Source organism: Oppia nitens, unplaced genomic scaffold (genome assembly GCF_028296485.1).
Source record: "Oppia nitens isolate AA-2021 unplaced genomic scaffold, nextdenovo-longstitch-racon4-pilon3 scaffold9_pilon_pilon_pilon, whole genome shotgun sequence".
Lineage (NCBI taxonomy): Eukaryota > Metazoa > Arthropoda > Arachnida > Sarcoptiformes > Oppiidae > Oppia > Oppia nitens.
Genome location: NW_026533253.1, coordinates 2289908 through 2310515, shown reverse-complemented (window position 1 = coordinate 2310515; position 20608 = coordinate 2289908). Strand labels below are relative to the sequence as shown.

At 28.0% G+C, this 20608-nt stretch overlaps 10 protein-coding genes across 11 annotated transcripts; 6 read left to right on the top strand and 4 right to left on the bottom strand.

The window, feature by feature from the left end:
- Positions 1 to 542: 542 nt before the first annotated feature.
- Positions 543 to 1331, bottom strand: LOC128964487 (39S ribosomal protein L35, mitochondrial-like). The gene is made up of 2 exons (XM_054311091.1): positions 1159 to 1331; positions 543 to 1097 (listed from the first exon to the last, which is right to left on the bottom strand). Exons 1-2 carry the CDS (start codon positions 1193 to 1195, stop codon positions 643 to 645), a joined length of 492 nt encoding a protein of 163 aa, XP_054167066.1. The 5' UTR covers positions 1196 to 1331; the 3' UTR covers positions 543 to 642.
- A 206-nt stretch (positions 1332 to 1537) lies between these two features.
- Positions 1538 to 3020, top strand: LOC128964805 (uncharacterized). The gene is made up of 6 exons (XM_054311442.1): positions 1538 to 1724; positions 1799 to 1847; positions 1936 to 2039; positions 2112 to 2197; positions 2276 to 2426; positions 2514 to 3020. The coding sequence occupies exons 1-6, from the start codon at positions 1625 to 1627 to the stop codon at positions 2939 to 2941; spliced, it is 918 nt and encodes a 305-aa protein (XP_054167417.1). The 5' UTR covers positions 1538 to 1624; the 3' UTR covers positions 2942 to 3020.
- Positions 3021 to 3038: 18 nt separating this feature from the next.
- On the bottom strand, positions 3039 to 3712 carry LOC128964809 (cytosolic iron-sulfur assembly component 2B-like). The gene has a single exon (XM_054311448.1). The coding sequence runs from the start codon at positions 3572 to 3574 to the stop codon at positions 3101 to 3103; it is 474 nt and encodes a 157-aa protein (XP_054167423.1). The 5' UTR covers positions 3575 to 3712; the 3' UTR covers positions 3039 to 3100.
- A 114-nt stretch (positions 3713 to 3826) lies between these two features.
- LOC128964808 (golgin subfamily A member 7-like) lies at positions 3827 to 4797 on the top strand. The gene is made up of 4 exons (XM_054311447.1): positions 3827 to 4049; positions 4123 to 4251; positions 4311 to 4463; positions 4517 to 4797. The coding sequence occupies exons 1-4, from the start codon at positions 4023 to 4025 to the stop codon at positions 4712 to 4714; spliced, it is 507 nt and encodes a 168-aa protein (XP_054167422.1). The 5' UTR covers positions 3827 to 4022; the 3' UTR covers positions 4715 to 4797.
- A 1312-nt stretch (positions 4798 to 6109) lies between these two features.
- LOC128964804 (coiled-coil domain-containing protein R3HCC1L-like) lies at positions 6110 to 7745 on the top strand. Its single transcript, XM_054311441.1, has 5 exons — positions 6110 to 6260; positions 6329 to 7126; positions 7190 to 7356; positions 7419 to 7559; positions 7612 to 7745. Exons 2-5 carry the CDS (start codon positions 6489 to 6491, stop codon positions 7668 to 7670), a joined length of 1005 nt encoding a protein of 334 aa, XP_054167416.1. The 5' UTR covers positions 6110 to 6260; positions 6329 to 6488; the 3' UTR covers positions 7671 to 7745.
- Positions 7746 to 7780: 35 nt separating this feature from the next.
- On the bottom strand, positions 7781 to 8614 carry LOC128964807 (uncharacterized). The gene is made up of 2 exons (XM_054311446.1): positions 8359 to 8614; positions 7781 to 8292 (listed from the first exon to the last, which is right to left on the bottom strand). Exons 1-2 carry the CDS (start codon positions 8459 to 8461, stop codon positions 7835 to 7837), a joined length of 561 nt encoding a protein of 186 aa, XP_054167421.1. The 5' UTR covers positions 8462 to 8614; the 3' UTR covers positions 7781 to 7834.
- Positions 8615 to 8936: 322 nt separating this feature from the next.
- LOC128964800 (F-box/WD repeat-containing protein 4-like) lies at positions 8937 to 10795 on the top strand. Its single transcript, XM_054311439.1, has 3 exons — positions 8937 to 9321; positions 9801 to 10448; positions 10542 to 10795. Exons 1-3 carry the CDS (start codon positions 8993 to 8995, stop codon positions 10786 to 10788), a joined length of 1224 nt encoding a protein of 407 aa, XP_054167414.1. The 5' UTR covers positions 8937 to 8992; the 3' UTR covers positions 10789 to 10795.
- Positions 10796 to 10901: 106 nt separating this feature from the next.
- LOC128964803 (syntaxin-18-like) lies at positions 10902 to 12142 on the bottom strand. The gene is made up of 3 exons (XM_054311440.1): positions 11849 to 12142; positions 11665 to 11786; positions 10902 to 11586 (listed from the first exon to the last, which is right to left on the bottom strand). Exons 1-3 carry the CDS (start codon positions 12073 to 12075, stop codon positions 10916 to 10918), a joined length of 1020 nt encoding a protein of 339 aa, XP_054167415.1. The 5' UTR covers positions 12076 to 12142; the 3' UTR covers positions 10902 to 10915.
- A 209-nt stretch (positions 12143 to 12351) lies between these two features.
- On the top strand, positions 12352 to 13841 carry LOC128964806 (TM2 domain-containing protein 2-like). Of its 2 annotated transcripts, none has more exons than XM_054311444.1 (5): positions 12352 to 12409; positions 12956 to 13141; positions 13220 to 13307; positions 13373 to 13488; positions 13573 to 13841. In XM_054311444.1, the coding sequence occupies exons 2-5, from the start codon at positions 12993 to 12995 to the stop codon at positions 13784 to 13786; spliced, it is 567 nt and encodes a 188-aa protein (XP_054167419.1). In that variant the 5' UTR covers positions 12352 to 12409; positions 12956 to 12992; the 3' UTR covers positions 13787 to 13841. The 2 variants fall into 2 exon arrangements, with proteins under 2 accessions (XP_054167419.1, XP_054167420.1); XM_054311445.1 differs by lacking the exon at positions 12352 to 12409 and adding an exon at positions 12441 to 12504.
- A 724-nt stretch (positions 13842 to 14565) lies between these two features.
- Positions 14566 to 20139, top strand: LOC128964790 (serine/threonine-protein kinase 10-like). The gene is made up of 11 exons (XM_054311428.1): positions 14566 to 14793; positions 15515 to 15679; positions 16002 to 16200; positions 16287 to 16359; positions 16428 to 16504; positions 16574 to 16890; positions 17090 to 18307; positions 18375 to 18538; positions 18617 to 19268; positions 19328 to 19771; positions 19849 to 20139. The coding sequence occupies exons 1-11, from the start codon at positions 14626 to 14628 to the stop codon at positions 20059 to 20061; spliced, it is 3690 nt and encodes a 1229-aa protein (XP_054167403.1). The 5' UTR covers positions 14566 to 14625; the 3' UTR covers positions 20062 to 20139.
- Positions 20140 to 20608: the final 469 nt, after the last annotated feature.

Sequence of the window (20608 nt, the reverse complement as noted above, 5' to 3'; positions counted from 1 at the left end):
AACCACAAATTTATTTATAGATTTTAATTAAAGAATCAATAGTTGAATTCGACTTTTGTGAGACATTGTATTACTCTATGTTTTAATGCAATTAATTATACTGTATTTCATTATTATTTATTATTTATTTATTAATGTTTGCATATGTTTTGAATCAAATAAGTGATGTGAGATTATATGGTAAATAATTGTTGTAAATATTAATAGCTATTTAATTTTAAATCATATTCCAAATGATATAACACATCAAAAAAAACTAATTAATAAATATTTTTAAACCCTTTTATAAACTATAACAACAAAACTAAAGCATTTGCGACCAATTACTCAAACTTTTTATGTGTTTATACACTTATTAATAAATAACTGTATCTTATATTTATTATACTGTATAATACCTTGGTATAAATATATATATATATATATATATATATATAACTTAATATACTCTAAAACTTCATTAAATTTTATTTATTAAGATTAATCACAAAATGTATATTTAATTTTTATTACAACTAAATAATAATAATAATAATTGCGGTAATATTTTTAAAAAGATTTGTTATTCAATAGAATTAACGGGTAATAGATATTAAATATTATAATAATGTGAATATAATTACTACAGTATGAAGAAGTGATTTAATTATCATTTTTGTATTCATATAATGTGTTGATATAACTGGTGGACACACTATTCCTACCCAACGGAACAAAAGCAAAGTTATGTCTTTTATGGTACGGTTCGTATGGGTCGTCACCAGTCGGTCCACTTAAATATGTTGGCCGCTTGTAATATGAATCAACCATTTGATCCAACATTTTGTTGTGTTCATCAGAACAAAACACGTGTTGTTTAGCCCACCATTTGATCCAATAAGGCTTTTGCCATAAGTGTTTATGTCTTCCGGCTCGTGGTCTGATCCAAGCGCCCCAATTTAACCGATAAAATCGTTGTGTGACCGCTCTATTGGTCCGAAAATTTCCCGTCGCCCGGTTGTAGTAAATAACTGTCCTCTTCGGTACTAATTGTTCCGATGTGACTACTTTACGACCGATCAATCGTTGGCCAGTTTCGGCACCGAAGACACAAAATTCTGCGTTAAAATGTAAAACTATTAATAATTTTATAATCTATATATTTAAGCATTAATTTACCTCTTAATCTGGATGGCAATGATAACAAAGTAGCCATCGATGTCAACCAATTGGATGTCAAACCAGTGAATCAATCAATTAGTTTTCAAATGAAGACAACAATCAATGAATCAAACATTCAATGCATTCAATAGTTTGTATCAATGTTTGTGTTATGTAATACAGTGTACTCTCGTTATAATTATCAATGAATTAACTACTTTATACAATCACTATTAGAGTCAATAACTATATGTATGACTAAATAATAAATTTTATTTTAAATGATATGATTAATAAATAAATTTATTTTTAATTATTTGATAATTAAAAAGATATGATATATAATACAAAAAACATTAATCATAATAATTGGTTAAATTGTATTCATTTTGAAAACACGTGATGTTATGTGCGATAAAATTGTGTTTATTTTATTAATATTAAGTTGTCTTCAGTACTGACCATCACTTCATTAACTATTGCTATGTCTTCATTGATATCTTCAAATGTCAACAATTGGTTGCATTTGTTGATCACTCAGACATCACCCATCAGTTCATCCGATGTCCACAATGTGTGCCAACGTATGAATTAATTGATAATATTTTTATGATATATAACATAATAATTGTTTTATTTTTTTGCATTTCTTTTAAAGTGATTCAAACAAATGAGTTAACTCTTGAAAAAGTAGTCATAGATTTGGGGTAATTATCATAAAAATTAATTATAAAAATTATATACTAATAAAAATTGAATTTTAATTAACTAAATATAACTCATAATTAATTGCAGACCACTTATAACGGACAGTGATATCAATGAACGGTTAAAGGGTTTAAATATATTGTCAGTGATTATTAAATCCCTTCCCAAAGACTTGTTGTCACAAAATGAAAGTCTGTATAATTGATAACTTAGAGAACAATTGGTTTTAATAAAGAAATTAATTTTTATTTATTTAACTTTAGTTCAACATTTGATACAATTTTATTGTCATCGACTTCAAGACAGTGAGCCATCGATTGCTACAATCTTTTCGGGACTTTTAGCTCTCGTTTGTATTCATAGATTAATTATAATTAAAGAAAATTATATAAATTAATAAATTATTTTATTATAAATTTACTATTAGATTGAATGTCTTAATTTTGACGAAAGTTTGAATCAAATGGTCGTCAATGGTTTAACCAAAAAAATGTTTGAAAGTGACAGACAGTATACTGAATCAGAAAAATCTCTTCTTTTCCAAATTTTAGGCCAACTTTTTAAAAATAATTCAAATGGTTTGATATAATTTTAATAATTTTTATCAATTTAATTATTATTTCTTCAGTTTTTTTATAAAATTGTTTTTATAATCTAAAAAACAGATGTTGTTTTAAATGCAATGCTAACAAATGAAGTGAACGGTCAAACACTTTTGCCTATAATATTGGAGGCAATAAGTGAAGAAAAAAGTAATAGTAATTCATCTGAATTGAGTCATTTGGCAGCTCTTGATGTCATTTTGCAAATATTAGTTGAGGGAAATCAAGATATATTAGGACCGAGTCTTAAATCAACTGTAAATAATTGTATCAATTTATCAATCAATAGTTCATACCTTAAAGTGAGACGCTCTGCACTCAACTGTTTGGCACTAATTGCCAACAATTTTAATGATTCAGATTTAAATAGTTTAAGAGATGAAGTTATCAGGAGATTGAAGATAACATTGAATGATAAGAAACGACTCGTTCGTAAAAGTGCTGTCAGAGCCCGATGTCAGTGGATTTTTGTCGGACAACCCGGCAGATGATAACAAAGATAACATCATTTTTAATATTATTAATACCATTACTAATAAATATAAATAACTTTATAATAACAATAATTTTATATATTTAACACAAAGACAACAAATTGATAAAATATTTTATATTCAATATTAAAAACTATTAATTTCCGTTGAATGCGTTTAAAGTGAGTCTACGAGACATTGGTTGACCACTTCAAGCAAATGTTGGTTTTCGAGAGCGGCGGCGACTCGCTCTTTGTCGGCCAACTGTTTGTTAACTGCGTCTTCGGTTGCGTGCGTTCCCGGAGTTATGGACACATCGATCTTGAAGTGTTCGGGAAGCGATCGGATCAGTTTGACTTGTATTGAAAGACCAATAAGTGTAGCCATTGAACAATGACTGATAGTCGGTGTAAACCAAACGCGACACTCATTGGTGTTGATGTCGACCTCACACTTGTCTTCTGACACTACATTCAACTCTTCCAAAGTCAACGGATGTTCCGGATCTTTGATACCACGGATTAAATCAAACACTTCTCGCGCATCTATTTCATCGACAATGTGATCATCTTCTTCTTGAGCGGTAATGTGTCTCTCCTGTGATGGCAAATGAATGATTGGATTTGAATTATCCAATGGTTTTGATGTCATTGTTATTATCAACAAAACAATCAATTATTGCATTAAATGTTTACAATCTATTCATTCAATAGTAAATCGCAACTCAATATTGTACTACAGTTATGATCATATATTTTCTACAGTTGCATATTGTGAGCAAATTTCAAATAAGTTTATTCTATTATACAGTACAATGTATTATACAGTATAATGTACTGTACTTACAATACAGTTGTACATCAATACTCAAAACTATAACATTAATCGAATGTACATTTAGTGTGATTTTGATTCATAACAAACCATTGTTTTTATAGCTTTTTTAGTATTGAATTTACATTTGATATCAAAATAACACTTTTGATGACAATTTAAATGATTATTAACACAATTATTATGTTATTTATTATTAAATGACATAAAGTTATGCTTTATATTGTTTGTGAACTCATTTAATGGTTATTATTAGTCGGTAAAGATGTCGAAGAATGATATCAAAGAAATGGTAAATAATTTATCAATTGAATGGTTTAATCAGATTATAATATATTGGTTTGTATTATATTATGTCTTCAAAGAAATGTCTTAATTCGGACCAAACAAAAATCAGTTCACCGAATGTCCGCAAAGTATTCATTCAAAGAGATTATGGCGAAGGAACTGATGTCAGGTTTCAGAAGAAATTTCCGCAAGAATTAGAGGAATACGTAAGATATTAGAGACAGTGATGTGATTAAAGACATTGATTGTTGATTTGATTGAACAGATTGATAGACAATCGTTTGAATACCTGATCGACACATTGAACAGCATTTATGCCGACGCGGAGACAATGAGTGGCCGCATATGTCTTGAGAGTTGTTTTGCCTGTTTTACCGCTTATTTAACGTACATTTGTTGCGATACTTATTACGATAAGGTATTTAAATAATTGATTTAAGGCTTTCAACTAATCATTTCTTTTATTTTTAGTGTTTGCGAAAGATCTCAGCGTTTATTGCCGAACAAAACGATACGGTTTGGAAACCAAGAAATCTTTACGTAACCGATCCCATCGAAAGAGGTCTTAGAGTGATAGAGATTGCTATTATTGAACCAAACGGTGAACAGATGCACACAAACACCGGAAACACTAACTATAATTCAGTGACTAATAACAGAAACCCATAAATCGCTTCTAATTTATACTAATTTTAAATTTTTTTTAAATATTTGATTTTTTGTTAATTTCTCATTTAAAGTCAAACAACTCTCAATGAACTCATTATAATTCATACTTTAAATGTATTTGTTTAGTCTTATACTTTATATTATTTATTTTCTAAATTTTACATTATTTTTAAATTTTTCGTATACATATATATATCATATATATGGTATGATTTATAAAAAAAAGTGGCAATTATTATTTAATTATTTAAATATTAATAATACTAACTAATACAATTAAAATTAAGTATTTTATTTTTATGAGTTAATTTAATTTATTTAATTATCGTTACTTTAATATTAAGTGTATATACTGTATAAGTTAGTTGTATATTCTTATAACTAAAACAGTTAAAAAAACAAAAAACATGTTAATTATATATTACAGTAAACAGTTTTTTACCTAATAATACAATTATAGTATATACCGGTGATCTATGGGTACATACGGTACTAATATTGGAAATTTTGATTACCGTTAATTGTCATTTATTATATATACATATCTACAATGTAAGGTATATACATGTATATGATTACCATTAATAATGGGACAAACAGTATGATCATTGTGTTATTGATCGTTAATTTTGTATTTAAATTTTAAGTTTAGAAATTTCATAAATTTAAAGTAGCATGGTAATATGTTGGTTTGAAAATAATTATAATAAATTATAATGTATTTAACATAAAGTTAGAAAACAAAACTCCATTCAAATTCCTTAAAAGGCTTCAAAAACCCATCAGTTTACATAACTTGTGATACTTTTAATTGAATATTGTATCTGTAAATAACAATTAAATAAATTAAAACAATAAATAAATAATATATTATTATCTTCTCCCGAATTTACTAATTAATTATTCAGTAACTAATTAACTAAATACTAACTAAATACAGTAATAAAATACAGTAACTAAAAAWATATATTTTAATTAATGATAGTTTTTTATTTTCAATATTATTTTGGCTAAATTTGATCAATTAATATTAATTATAAACTACAAAACTACTGCAATACAATAGTGTATAAATAATGAATATTCAATTAAATTATTTAAAGTATAAATTAATTACTAACTAATGCATAATTATCGGTAATATACTGTACTATTTGTGTTAACAAATTAATGGGTTTTTAAAAATGCATGAAAAACTTGTAACGAAATCAATGAAAAGTGCAAATCATTTGTTATTTTGTTGAGTATTTGTAATCATTTTATTATAATATTAAACATAAGTTATATAATAATAATAATAATATAATATTATTATTAATAATAAGTATTTAAATAACATTTTGTTATCAATTAATTATGAAAAGCATTTTATGATATTTTATGAAAATAGTAATTAATGTATATTTTATGACAAATAAATCAATTTATAGTTAAAACTGGATTTAAAAGCAATTAATTTTCGTTATTTGTCGTCAAAGGACTTGGATTTCGCTGAAAAAGTTATCGAAGAAATTCAATCATTTGAACGAAGAGGAAGTGTCCAAAGGTTTGGTTGATTAAGACAAATGACAAAATGATTACCATTTAATGATAATTGTTATCTATTGTCGACAGTGTTCTTGTATTTCCACCAATTGAACGACGATATCGTTATTTGTTTCATGAGTTGACACAAACATATTTCGGTCAAACACTCGGAACCGTTTCCATCGGATTTGAAGGACAACGACAACCTCTTCTTTACTTTAATGCAGTCATTGAGTTTGGGCACCAAATGGACACAATTGAAGACAAATCGATGACCAAATCATCTAATAGTGGTAAACATAAACAAACAAAAGCACACAAACCTGTCAAACAATCGCAAAGATATAATGACCGAAAGTCTCGGCGACCGGATATGAAATTTTATGTCCCACCGAAAGCCAAGACTGATAATAGTAGTGGCGATGACAAGACTGTTGACAGGGATGAGTCATCTGAAGAAATGATGTGCCAAAACATCAACTCATTAATTGATCTGCAAATATCTGACTCTAGTCTTGAGTCTAATGTCACGCACACAACACATCCATTATTAGTTAATAACACTCAAAATGAATCATTTGATACCAAAGAGTCCAATGAAAACAATACAACGAAAAAAGAAGAAGAAGAAGAAGATAATTCTTGGGATACAATGTTTGACGATAACGGCGATTGTGTTGACCAACAATTTGCTGATAAAGTTAGTGATTTGATTTGTAATAAAAAAGTAGACTTAAAACTTGAGAAATCACGAATCGATTACTTAAATTTTGAGTCTAAAGAGCCTGAAATCGGTGACACAGAACTGCCGCACGTTCTCGAAGTATATGACTTTGCTTCTGAAGTGAAGACACAGGACATTATAACCTCAATCTCTATATTTAAGTGAGTTTTTTGTAAAAATTATTTTCACAAATACTTAATAATTGCTTTTCTATATACTATTAGTTCTCGTGATTTTGATATTAAATGGGTTGACGACACTCACGCCTTAGCTGTGTTTTCTAATGGCAGGACAGCCACTGAAGCCCTTAAATTTAGTTATCCTAATATTAAATTACGACCTCTTTCTCAAGCTATTAAAGAATCAAAACTTAAAGCACGCAATAGTTCCGGTAGTTATTTAGTTATTTACATTTAAATTACAGTTAAAACTAAACTAATCTGTTATTTGTAGAATTTTTACAGCCATATAAACAAAGGCCTCAAACAAGTGCTTCATTAGCCCGAAGGCTAGTAACACAATCACTAGGACTCAGGGATAGAATAACACCCGAACAACGGGCCAGAGAAAGAAAACAGTTGGCCGACGCTAAAGGTCTGTATATTCATCCCATAAGTAGTAGTAATTTATATATTATTGAAATTAGAAAAGAAAAAGTTAGCCGTAAAACAAAATATCGATGTCTGGGAAGGAAATGTCTTATAAACATAACATTTAAATAATCAATAGTAATGTAATATATATTTAAACTTATTAAAAGTACATTTATTAAATATTTGTTATAAAGTGGTTTAATTAAAAAAAGTTAATAAAATTAGTAAATGAAAAAACTAGTTAATAGTTATAATTTTTGACAAAATAAAAGTATTTTAAAGAAGATTATAATCAAACTCTTTGTTGTCGAGCAATTCATCTCCGAAATCGCTATCAAATTGCATCTCAAAAATCTCTTTATCGTCGATGGCATACAAGTCAGTAGTGAGCGGATCATTGATATCTAACATTAGCTCCTCTTTCATGGGATGCATCTCTTCGATGTCATCCAAATACTTGGAATCAATTGGTTCAGAGTAAGTGTGTTCAACATTGTCTTGTTTTTGATGACCGCCGACATCACTCATCTCATTGTTGGCCTGTTTTGTGTTGTCTTTCTTTACTGTCTTCGAGTGATTTTTGTTTTCATTAAGTCCGCCAACGGATGGTTTTATTTCTGAACGCAAGACATTACTAACATTTCCGAAAGCTTTTCGCGACGATTTCAAAGCCGATGTTTTGGTAAATGTAAGGCCTTTGCCTTTGATTGCCGGTGTCTTCAGTGCTTTGAGGTCTGTGTTGAATACAAATGATATAAAATAATTATTTCATGTCTTAAGGCATATCATTGACAACTGACCTGAACTTTGCGTCTGTGATTGAAGCGATGCCTTAAGCGGCTGTCCACTGGTCGACACCATCGACAACATGTCATTCTCTTGTCCGAGAGTCAAGTGATCCATTTGGTGATAATCTTGTAATAATAATAATAATAAAATTTTTAATAAAATGTTGTCATTTAGTTGAAATCAATTTAAATAAAATGACTTTAATATTGAATGCAATAATAATTATTGAATGAATGAGATATCAATTCAAACCAAATATTTATTAAAAGCGCCAAACATTACGTCTAATGACTTAACCGTCAAATCAATTGCAATGCAATCGATAGAGACATCTGTCGAGTCGTAAATGCTTTAAATAAATGAAACTTTCAGTTAAATTGCAATACATTTACAATTGATTTTGTTATTGATTTTAAATATATAATCAAATTTTATGTTAAATTTAATGCATTTGTATAAAAATGTATTAATAATATTAGTTATTAATTAAAAAAGTTATTACCATTTATTACAGTACAGTATATTAATACTAATAATGAATATATTTCTCATTAGATGTCATTATAGACAACGTTTAGATCATGTGTTTGAATATGAATTAACAACAAGTGATGTAATGTTTTGATTATTCAATCAATTGATGACATGAATGACACTTTAGGTGACAATTGTGACCACAAGAGTGTCACTTTAGAGACACTTCCCTCTGATATCTTATATGTTATATTCAGTTATTGTGATATCAAGTGTTTATTATCATTGAGTTGTTGTTCACTTAAGTTATATCGTTTGGTTATAACTGATCCCTATGTTTGGCTGCACAAGAGTTTGCGATCTTTGGTTACAAACCAATTGTCACCACAAATAATATGTCGGTCTTCATGTGTATTATCAACACTCGAGAAGTGCAGAGTATCTCATAATTGGATTAATGGTGTCTATAAAGAAAAAGTCATTATTAGACACAAAACAAGGTTTTTATACATTTGTTTTAACATTTTTATTAAATATCTATAAATATATATCTTTGGATCAAATGTTTAGTTTATGGCCAATATATTGTTGTTTATTATTAATAAATATTTTGATAATAACATAAAACATACAAATAATCTAATTTTATATAATATACTCAATAGATATTTGTAAATTAATTTTAAGACCAATTAATATTTTGTCAAAAATATAATTGATTTATACATATAATGCAAATTAAAAGTTTAAATTTGAGTTATATTGTGTTGATTTAACTTTACGTTAATTAAGGTAACTTAGGATACATTTACCTTATATTATGTAATTTATATAAATAACGGCTAAATCATTACATAATTACTAAAATTTAAACTTTTAATTGACATAAACTGTACGTTTGATTGCATACACGATAACAATGTATGAACTGTTTGTCCATAAATTAGATTTAATACTCATTTTATGACTCATTTCATAGATATCTTCCGTGGATTTGCTTAGAGAAAGACTTCTTGTGGTTGACTAAAGGAAACATAATATTGCGATACAAAAGAAAGTCAAATAACTATTGTGTTTATAAACGGTTTGTCCAAAAGCTGATGTCTGCCACTCAAGATATTTGCCGTTTCGTTGTTACCAATGATTTAGTTATATCTGGTGGTCGTAGGGGTTGTATTGCTATTTGGGATAAATATAGCGGAAAATCTATTTATTATGAAAATAATCTTCATTTAAATGATATTAATTCAGTTGACTCTTATAAAAACAGATTAATTATAAGCGGATCTAAAGATAAACATATTAAGCTGTGGTCTATAATTGACAACAATTTTAGATCTGATGTATATTTAAATTACGAAAATACTATTTTAGTTAACGATAGGATTTGGACAGTAGCTACCAATGAGTTAAGTGATAGCTTTATAGTTGGTTCAGCCGGTTGTGGACCAATGCAACCTTTAATACAATATGATATACAAAGCGGACAATTGTTGAATCAATTCGGAACAACTCATCAAAGAGGAGCCGGAGTTTTACACGCTTTCTGGGAGTCAAACACTCAAGTGTTAAGCTGTGGTTACGATAGTTTTGTACGTTTATGGGATACAAGAGCAACAAATCGATGGTAATAATAATAGTGTCATAATTTTGAATATGTATAAGTAATACTGTATTTGTATAATAAATTTTTAAAATTTTAATCATCACTTTTTTATAGTGTTAACAACTTTGAAGATCCACACGATTCAGTTGTTTATTGCATGTCATCCGATCACTTATATACAATAATGACGGGAACAGCTAGATATGGTCTGACCAGACTTTGGGATAAACGTTATCCAAATAAATGCATTCAAATGTATTATGTCGGCAATAATAACAGTCCTGTATATTCATTATCGTTTGATCCGTTATGTGCTTATGTAGCTTTGGAGTCATCAATTAATAAATTATCATTTATATAAAAAATTATTAAATTATTATAATAATATACACTTTTATATTACCCTAATTTAAAAATCTAATAAATTATAATAAACTAACATTTGATTTTTTACATTATATTTATAATTTGATGAATACAGTTGTCTTTCAATCATTATACCAGTCGAGGAAAAGTATTGTAAAGGCGAGTGTCGTTATGAAGAAGAGTATCCAAACCCGAAAACCTGCGTTTTTCTTCATAGCTTCGCGTAATTGTTGATTACCTTCTCTTATGTTTTCGGTCGACGAAATGGTTACATCACTGACTTTGTTTAAATCAACTTCTTGTTTAAGAACATTATCAGTGAATATCTCTTGAAGACGTGCTATTTCCACGACTTTCATCTCAATGTCTTTCACTTCAGAACTCAAACTATTCATATCTTCATATAAATGTTGATTCTCTTCTTCAAACACCTGAAGTTCGTGTTTACTTAGTTCTAACTGTTGATATGTATCTTCATTATTGTTCAATTGATTGGATTCAATAGGTATTTCACTTTTAATTTCAATATCATTTAAACTATCATTTATTACTTCATTTGGAGTAAAATTTTCTTTATTATCGGAAGAATTCAAATCCTGTTTAACAATATTTTCTGTCGACTTATTAGTGATTATATAACCTAATCGTAAGAGTCTTTGTTTTTCGACGGCTCTCTTAATTCTTATAGCCTTTTGTTGGCTATGAATATCACAAACACTTTTAAGATATTTTTCAATCAAATCTATGACAATGTTTTGGTGATTACTTAATTGATTTTTCACTCCTCTCTTCACTAAAATATTGAATAAAATAATTATAATTTAATAAATTTCTTATCGTTTAAATTGATAGCAAATGCTAAGAAACAAACCATCATTTCTGAGACATTTGATTGCCTTTTCGTTACATATTTTGATGAACTGTTCCACATCTTCGTCGATCTCATCGCGCTCTTTGTCGGTCATCATTGAAGCCAATGATAGCAATGGACTACTGTTTTAATTAAGACGATAAATACAAATCTTATTAATTGTTATAAAAGTTATAAAACTTACTAAATATTGATGTAATCGTTGCGATTGTCGAGTAAATACTTCTTCATATCAGTAATAGATTTGACCAAATCTTTGGCATTTTTACTGAAGATGTTATTAGAATTTAAACTCGACTTCAATTTCTTCACATTATTGGTCACATTGTCGTTGGATGTCATCTCATGAATGGCTTTATTGGTAGATATAATAGATTGCAGACAATCACTGAAAGTCTTGGTTATGTCCATAATGTTGTCTTTAAAATCAATTAATATATCATTTAATGATTAATCAATATTTTTATTACATATGTATTATGAGTTTAATTACAAATAACTTTATGATATTATTTCAATAATGTATTATAAAAGACAGTGAAATACAATATAAGTCAATCACTGATGAGTTGTTGTTATTGTTGACAATCACCACATCTGGTGTGAAATTTTCATAATATTATTAATTTATAAAAACAGTAATACCTTTACATTGAATATAAAATATTGAATTGCATTGCATTTACTGTATATTTAATAATAACGACTATTAATAACTGCAAGCAATGGTCAATATATTTAAATTGTAAGTAAAGTATTGACTAATCATTAAAAAGTGATAAACCATTGGTTTTTATAGACATGACGTGTAGTCAAGTGTTACACACTTTGCATTCAACTGTAATTCAATGATATTTTTGAATGCATTCAGTGATCGGTTGACTGCCGAAGACATGTGTTGTTTGTTTTGCTTAACTTTTAAGCACTTCTAACCTAACCTATAGTTATCCGATGATAGCTATTATGCCATTAAATACCCGATTAATGGTGTGTTTGAGTGTCAGTTCTGGCCATTAACTCGGTGTCCGACATAAGTAACTGATACTAACATTCAACACATGTCTTCACCGATCACTTGCCTAACACGTGAAGCATAACTTAAAACCATTAGTTAAAAGATTTTAACAAATATTTCGCGTACAATAAATTGGCTTTAATTACATTATATATAGTCATTATAAGACATTTAATGACTATTATGTATTAAAGCTTACAAAACCATTTGATAATTGATTTAATTTTTTAAAAATTTTATATCATATTTGCAAACTATTAATAATTTTATTTTTAGTATTGATTTCAAGTATTTTTGACTCGTTTGGTAAATAATGAAGTTGTTGTGGTTGTCATCAATTTATACCATAATTGGTTTGATTGAGTGTCACCTAAACACAAGTGAAGAGTCGTGTTCTTCGGATGGTTTTTGTCCGGATGTTAACTATGGTCCACACTCTCCATACATTCCCTGCAGTTATTTGTTAGTATTTTTTATCTTACAATATATTGGTTACAAATTAACTTATTTTTGTGATATTTTTTATTTAATTAATGAAAGACCTATGGATTTCTTGGAATGTGATCCACTATATGATCATAAGGGCAACGAAACTGCCAAAGAGGTGATGGGTTATGGATGTACTAAAGTAATGTATAATTGATATAATATACTATGTGTTGTATATTAATAATGATATTATCGGTAATATAGTTTGGGGCCCAAAAATACGAAGACATGCAGTTTACGTCCCGAAACTGTACTGTTTTAGATGGTATTGACTGCTTTGGATCTAAAAATTTTATGAAACCCAACTTTCCTTGTGTTAAGTAAGTTAGCGATAAAAATAACTGATATTTTTTCTATGGTTATCTCATACCTGTAATTGATTTGTATTGCAATTTTGATCTCAGATATACCGGTCATTATTTTGTGACCACTTTATTATACTCATTATTATTGGGTTTCCTGGGAATGGATCGCTTCTGTTTGGGTCATACGGGCACAGCTGTGGGTAAACTATTGACATTGGGTGGGGTTGGCATTTGGTGGATTGTCGACATTGTACTACTTGTTACCGGACATCTAGTCCCTGAAGATGCCAGCAATTGGATGCCAACCGCTTAGATATCAATACATTTAAAACAGTTGTATATAATTGTAAATAATATATAATATTATGTAATTTATACACTTTTTCATTAAATATTAAATGTTTTTTTAAATAATATATTTATTGACTAATTTATATATTAGTTAAATATTATGATTAAAGAGACGTAATTAGTGTATAAAATAAAGTGGTATTCAATCGGATATTGTAATGAATGAAATGGCAGTCAATGTATAGTCAATGTAGGAGTGAATCAGTCATTCAATTAGTGTTTGTTTTAATGTTTTTGATGTTAAATACCATTTGATATGTTATTTACAAAACTGTTTAATGTTTAATCAAATTATTATTATTACATATAATTAGTGTATTATTATTGTTATGCATAATGAATGACGGATAGTGTTGTTGATGTTGATTATGATATCAGTTATAAGTGATAAAGTCTTGAGATTGACATCAATGATGATATGATATGTAATATCATATAAAATATATGAAGAAATGAGTGATTGATTTAAAGATATATAATATTATATATAATGATTGAACCGATAGTGCAATCAATCAAATGAGAGCTCAATTGTTATATGAAATGACTGTTATTTTTATTGAGTTTTAAATGCCTTTAAATGTGATTTGTTTTATCACACATTCATTAATGACTTCATTAGATAATTGAATACAAATTCTTACAAAACATCTATTTTACGAAATATTATTAATATAATACTAATGTAATAATAATAATAATAATAATAATAATAATAATAATAAAATCATACATAAAATAAAGCAATAGTTTGAATAAAGTGATTAATCCATTGGATTTGACATATCTATTGTGGACACAATGGCCGCACTTTTGGACAAAATCGGCAAAATATTCAAAGGAAGTAATGGCTCTTCAGATGTCAAACGTAAGAAAGTCTATCACAACATCAGATTCAATGAAAATCCCGAAGACTTTTGGAGAATCATTGGAGAAGTAGGTGACGGAGCTTTCGGTAAAGTCTTTAAGGTTTGTATCAATGTTTTTCATAATATCATATAATGTCTGATATTTCATCTTTTATTAGTTATTATGAAATATCTAAATAATTGCATTAAATATTATGGTTTATTAATTAATAAATAAATTAAATAAATGCTAAATTTTTAATTAAATTGATTATCTGTTAACGTATTAACTTAAAAAATACTATTTTTATTTGTTTTATCGTCAAAATAGTTATTATTTATCGATAAATAATAAGTTATATGATATACGGAAATATTAATCCTTTTTTCTATAAATTTTAGCTTTTTATCATAAATACAGTATAAATAACAATAAACATTATGATAACTAAAGTATTACTTATCAATTAAATAATTTTTATATTACCGTAAATTAGCTATTATTTATTAAATAATATACTAATATTAAAATGTTTATTTTTAAAATATAAAATGTAAAACAAACCACATAATAATAATATTATTAATAATAGTATAAAAACAAATTAGCTAAATATAAACTTTTTTAAAAGTTTATTTTAATAGCTTTAAGCAATTATATAGATTTTAAGCGTTAATTTATGATAGCGTGTAAATAGTTATTATTAATAAATTATGTAATAGTTTATAGAATAAATAAGTTGTAATTAATAGATATAATTTATATTAATGGATATAATAAAACAAATAGTTTGCATATTTATTAAACAACTTTAAGTAATATATATGTTATATAATGATAGGCTGAGAACCGGGAGACCGGCAAACTAGCGGCCGCTAAGATCTGTGAGTTGAAAGGCGAGGACGAGTTGGACGACTTCACCGTTGAAATTGATATACTCTCTGAATGTAAACATCAAAATGTTGTCCAATTACTTGAAGCCTTCTTTTTTGAAGAAAAACTATGGGTTTGTATTAAATATTTTTTTTTTAACAAATATTAACATTTGAATGCATTTCAAAATTATTTAATACAGTTATATAGCACTTGACCTCTTTATACAGTATATATATATAGTAATTTAAACTTGTTTATATTTTTTTAAAAAAAACTTTCATAAATTATTTTATTATATCATTAAAATTATTACGGCAACCCTTTAGTGTTTCAAATTATTAATTTAGTCATTTTTTTTTTTATCAAACATACATATGTTTATTTTTACAAAAATATAAAATTTGATAAATGTTTGGTAATTTGTAATTATTATATTTAAATGATAATATTAGATGTTAATAGAGTTTTGTGAAGGCGGTGCCATTGATTCAATTATGATTGATTTGGAGAAACCATTAACTGAAAATCAAATTAGATATGTTTGCCATCATATGTGTAAAGGACTGGACTTTTTGCACAAACAAAAGATAATTCATAGAGATTTAAAAGCCGGTAATGTTTTGTTAACTCTTGATGGAGAAGTTAAGTTGGGTGAGTGTCGTCTCAATTTAAATATAAATTTTTGTCATAATTTATTTTATTAATCTAATTGTTATGTATTTTATATCTTATTTTAGCCGATTTTGGTGTATCGGCTAAAAATAAGGAAACACTTCAAAAACGAGATTCATTTATAGGAACTCCTTATTGGTAAGATTTAGACACTTGTTTGTATGACACATGAAATTTAATAAATAATTTTATTGTGCTTATCATAGGATGGCTCCTGAAGTAGTAATGTGTGAGACATTTCGTGATAATCCATACGACTATAAGGCAGATATATGGTCTTTGGGTAATAATTTATAATTTAATAAAATGATTGAAATGATAACAAATTGCAATATTTGAAAATTATCTTCAGGAGTCACATTAATAGAATTCGCTCAAATGGAGCCACCAAATCATCAAATGGCACCAATGAGAGTATTGCTCAAAGTGCAAAAAGCAGATCCACCCAAACTAGACAACCCATCGCTTTGGAGTAAAGAATTCAGCGATTTTTTAGCCCATTGTCTCATTAAAGATCCCACACAACGATCAACTGCTTCTGAACTTCTTAATCATGCATTTATTAGAGACGTTTCCGATAAGAAATCAATTTTAGCACTAATTAGTGAATTTAAAGCCGAAGTTTTTGAAGAAGTTGTTACCGAAGAAAACGATGACGAAATTATTGAGGTATTTGTTTGTTTTGTTTGTTTATAGTATTGTCTTAATTTTTAGTCTTACTTTCTAAATCTGTCAAACTTTTAACTCTATTGCTTATCATAGAAGAGGACGGGTAGGCAAAAAAATCTACTTTTAATTTATAATAGTTTTAGTTATTAAAATAAAGTGTTTTGTAAACTAAATTATTTTATAAATGTTTTATTATTAGGAAACGAGTTCTGTTCGTCAAAGTGTTATTACAGAGTCTCAGATGAGTGTCGAAGAAAATGAAAAACCAAATGATTTGGTTATTTCGTCTTCAATGACACCTAAAGAAGAGAAAAAGATTGACTCTAAGAACGAAGAATTAGTCAAAAGTAATGATTTGACTAAAGAGGAAATGAATAAGAAATCAAATGAAACTTTAACTCCCGTTGTAAGCCATAGTCATCATCATAAACGACAGGCACCAAAACCGCCGCAGATTGTTAATGACACTAAAAATATCAGCGATAAAATTAATTCAAATGATAATAATATTGAAACAATACAACAATTAGACACAACTAATGAAATCAAAAATGAAAATAAAGAAATAAAAAAAGATAATAATATTGAAGATAATAATGAAAATATAGAACCAATTGCTAAAGGTTTGCAAATACAAAACGAAGAGAATTCAATTGGCAATTATGAAGTTACTGTAACTCCAATTCACAGCACAATAATTAAAACTGAAGAATCTATTGCTGACACATCTCATGTTTCGATTGTTACCATTGATAACAATGGAAAAGATGTAACCATTCAAACTGCCAGCGATGAAGAAAATTCGTTGAAGACAAGTAACTCATTGAGTGGTTATTTGAATAATACATTTAAAGATGAAGTAGTAGTCGTTGGCAATGATTTGTTTTCGGATAAGATTGTTGTCAATACAGAGTATATGCCTTCAAATGATGAAAATGAGACCAAAATTGTAGGCACAGAGTCAGAGAGTGCTGACCAGATTTCAAGTCAGAGCTCATCGCATATTGACGCCGATGATAGTCTCTCTATACACACATCATCTTCAGACAACAGTGCAAATAATTCAGATAAACCAAGAATTAAAGTTAACTTAAATTTAGTTTCCGAGTCAGAACACGAGCCTTATTCACATCAAAAAGATACCAACGAGACACCGAAAACACGTGTAGATCAGGTGCCAGTTGTTAACGATAATATGACACCTAAACATACCGGTAATTCATTTACTAAATCAAACGTTACAAACGGTGTCAACTCTCCGAAATCAAAAGTCAAAACAAATGTTTCTGCTCTTAAACGAGAGCTTTCAGATTCCGGTAGTTTTCTCAGTGTTAACAGTGATAAAGAAAATAGTATTTCAAATGACAATCAAAATAACACTCAAAATCCTATAGTTTTAAGGAAAAGACGCGAAAAGGTTTGTTTTTATTGCATCCGTAATCTTAAAATTATTTTATATATCGTCTAATTTTTTTATTGATTAGGAATATCAAATGAAAAAGAGTGGTACAACTCATCAAAGTTCAGCACAAAAGAAGACATTGACCAGAACTCGCAAGTTTCTCATCGATGGTGTAGTCGTTACCACAACTACTAGTAAAGTGATTTATGGAGATTCAGATAAATTACGCGAAGACCATGTTTTGAGGTATTTCAACGATAAAATATCTTTAGATAATAGTTACCAATATTTATAATTTTATGTTTATTTAATTACCGGTAATAGAAAACAAGAGTTGCGTGAATTAAAAATGCTTCAAAAGCAAGAAAATAAACAATTTCAGGATTTGTCGTTCAAAGCACAGTTCAGTATTGAACAACAAGAGAAACGATTTGAAGTCGAAATGATTGGTTTGAAACGCAATTATGATAACGATTTGGATGCACTTAATAGACAGCAAAAACAATTGGTCGAAAAAGCCGAACAACAACAGGAAATGGATTTAAAGTTTGCCTCAAAAAAGATTAGAGCGGAACAGGAAAGGGATTTAAAGCAATTTCGTGAATCTATTAAAAATGAGCTAAAACTGCTTAAACAAGAAGTAGATCTAATGCCTAAAGATAAGCGTAAGGATATGTTTCGTGTGAGAAGAGAAAAGTTAGATTTCGAGCACAACGAAAGGGAACGACATTTTATTGAAAGTCTTAATGATAGTCACGATATGTCTCTCAAAAGATTAAGTGAGAGTCATCGCGACAAACTCGCTCTTCTTGAGAGACAATTTCTTCAACAGAAACAACAACTCCAAAGAGCCAGAGAAGCTGCCATTTGGGAGCTCGAAGAACGACATCTTCATGAAAAACATCAACTTTCAAAACGACAACTTAAAGACTCATTTTTTCTTCAAAGGCATCAAATGCTTGTTAGACACGAAAAGGTAAAACAGAATTAGGATAACGAGTGAGACAATTGATTAATGTATTAATGTTTTGACAGGAATTAGAACAAGTGAAACGAATGAATGCTTTACAAGAAGATGAACTTCTTAAAAGACAAGCCATTGAAAGAAGACATTTACCAAAGAGAATTCGTTCAGAAATGAAGACAAGAGAATTAATGTTTAGGGAAAGCTTACGCATAAGTATGGCTAACCTTCCAGCGGCCTCTTCTTCAGATGAAGAAAGAGATAAACTAAAGAGATTTCAAGAAAGTGAGAAAAAACGATACAAAGCGGAACAGTTAAGACAAGAACACAAACATAATAAACAATTAGAAGATTTGAGACTATTTTGTGAATCAACAATAAGAGATTTGGAGCAAATCCAGAATGAAAAGCGAAAGGCTCTGATGGAACACGAGACCGTCAAACTTAAACTTCTTGAGGAACAACATAGCAATGAGTTCCGAGAATGGAAGGCACATCTTAAGCCTAGAAAACAGGTTTTGTTTTCTTTCAATTGATAATTAAATGTTAATTTTAAATATAATTTGTGGTAATTTACTGTATATTTATATAGAGATTAGAGGAAGAGTTTATGCGTCAGCGCGAAGAACAGGAGCGCTTCTATGGCTCTAATATGCCGTTTCTCAATGAACTGACATTGGCCTCAACAGCTGATCATTTATCACATATTTGCCATCAAAGTGCCAGCGGTTCGAGCACTTGTTCAGTGCCCAGTACTCCGGGTTCGCCTAATAATGACATGTCATCGAAACAAGCATTTCATTGATTGAGTCATAATTTAAATGAATGAATGAATTGTTGTCTAACATTCATTGGTTTTCATCTATTTATTTGTTATATAACTAGTCTTATCATTGATTATAATAATCATTTCCAAAAAAAAAACAAATGATTCCAATGTTAATGCAAAAACTACTTATGCATTCATTGTATATTTAATTTTTATATTTTTTAAAATGAATTATTGCCAAAACATTTGTACAGAATATATAAGCCAATTGTAAGTTATTTATGAAAAGGGGTTTTAATTGATTTCTTAATATTTGACCAAATGATTACTTTTTATTATTTTTTCTCCCATTTAGAGGTCTTATATGGTATTGCAATAAAGTGCCTAAAATTAATTTATTTTCTATAAATTAAAATAAATATTTAAATTATTTGCATAGTTTATTGAAAAATATTTATTTTTTACTCATTTTTAAATTATGTTGAGGTATAAAATATATAAATATTTTTACATATTAAAATTTTATTAAATTATATATTTTCACTTAAATCCTCATTAAATATAATTAAGATATAATTTTGAA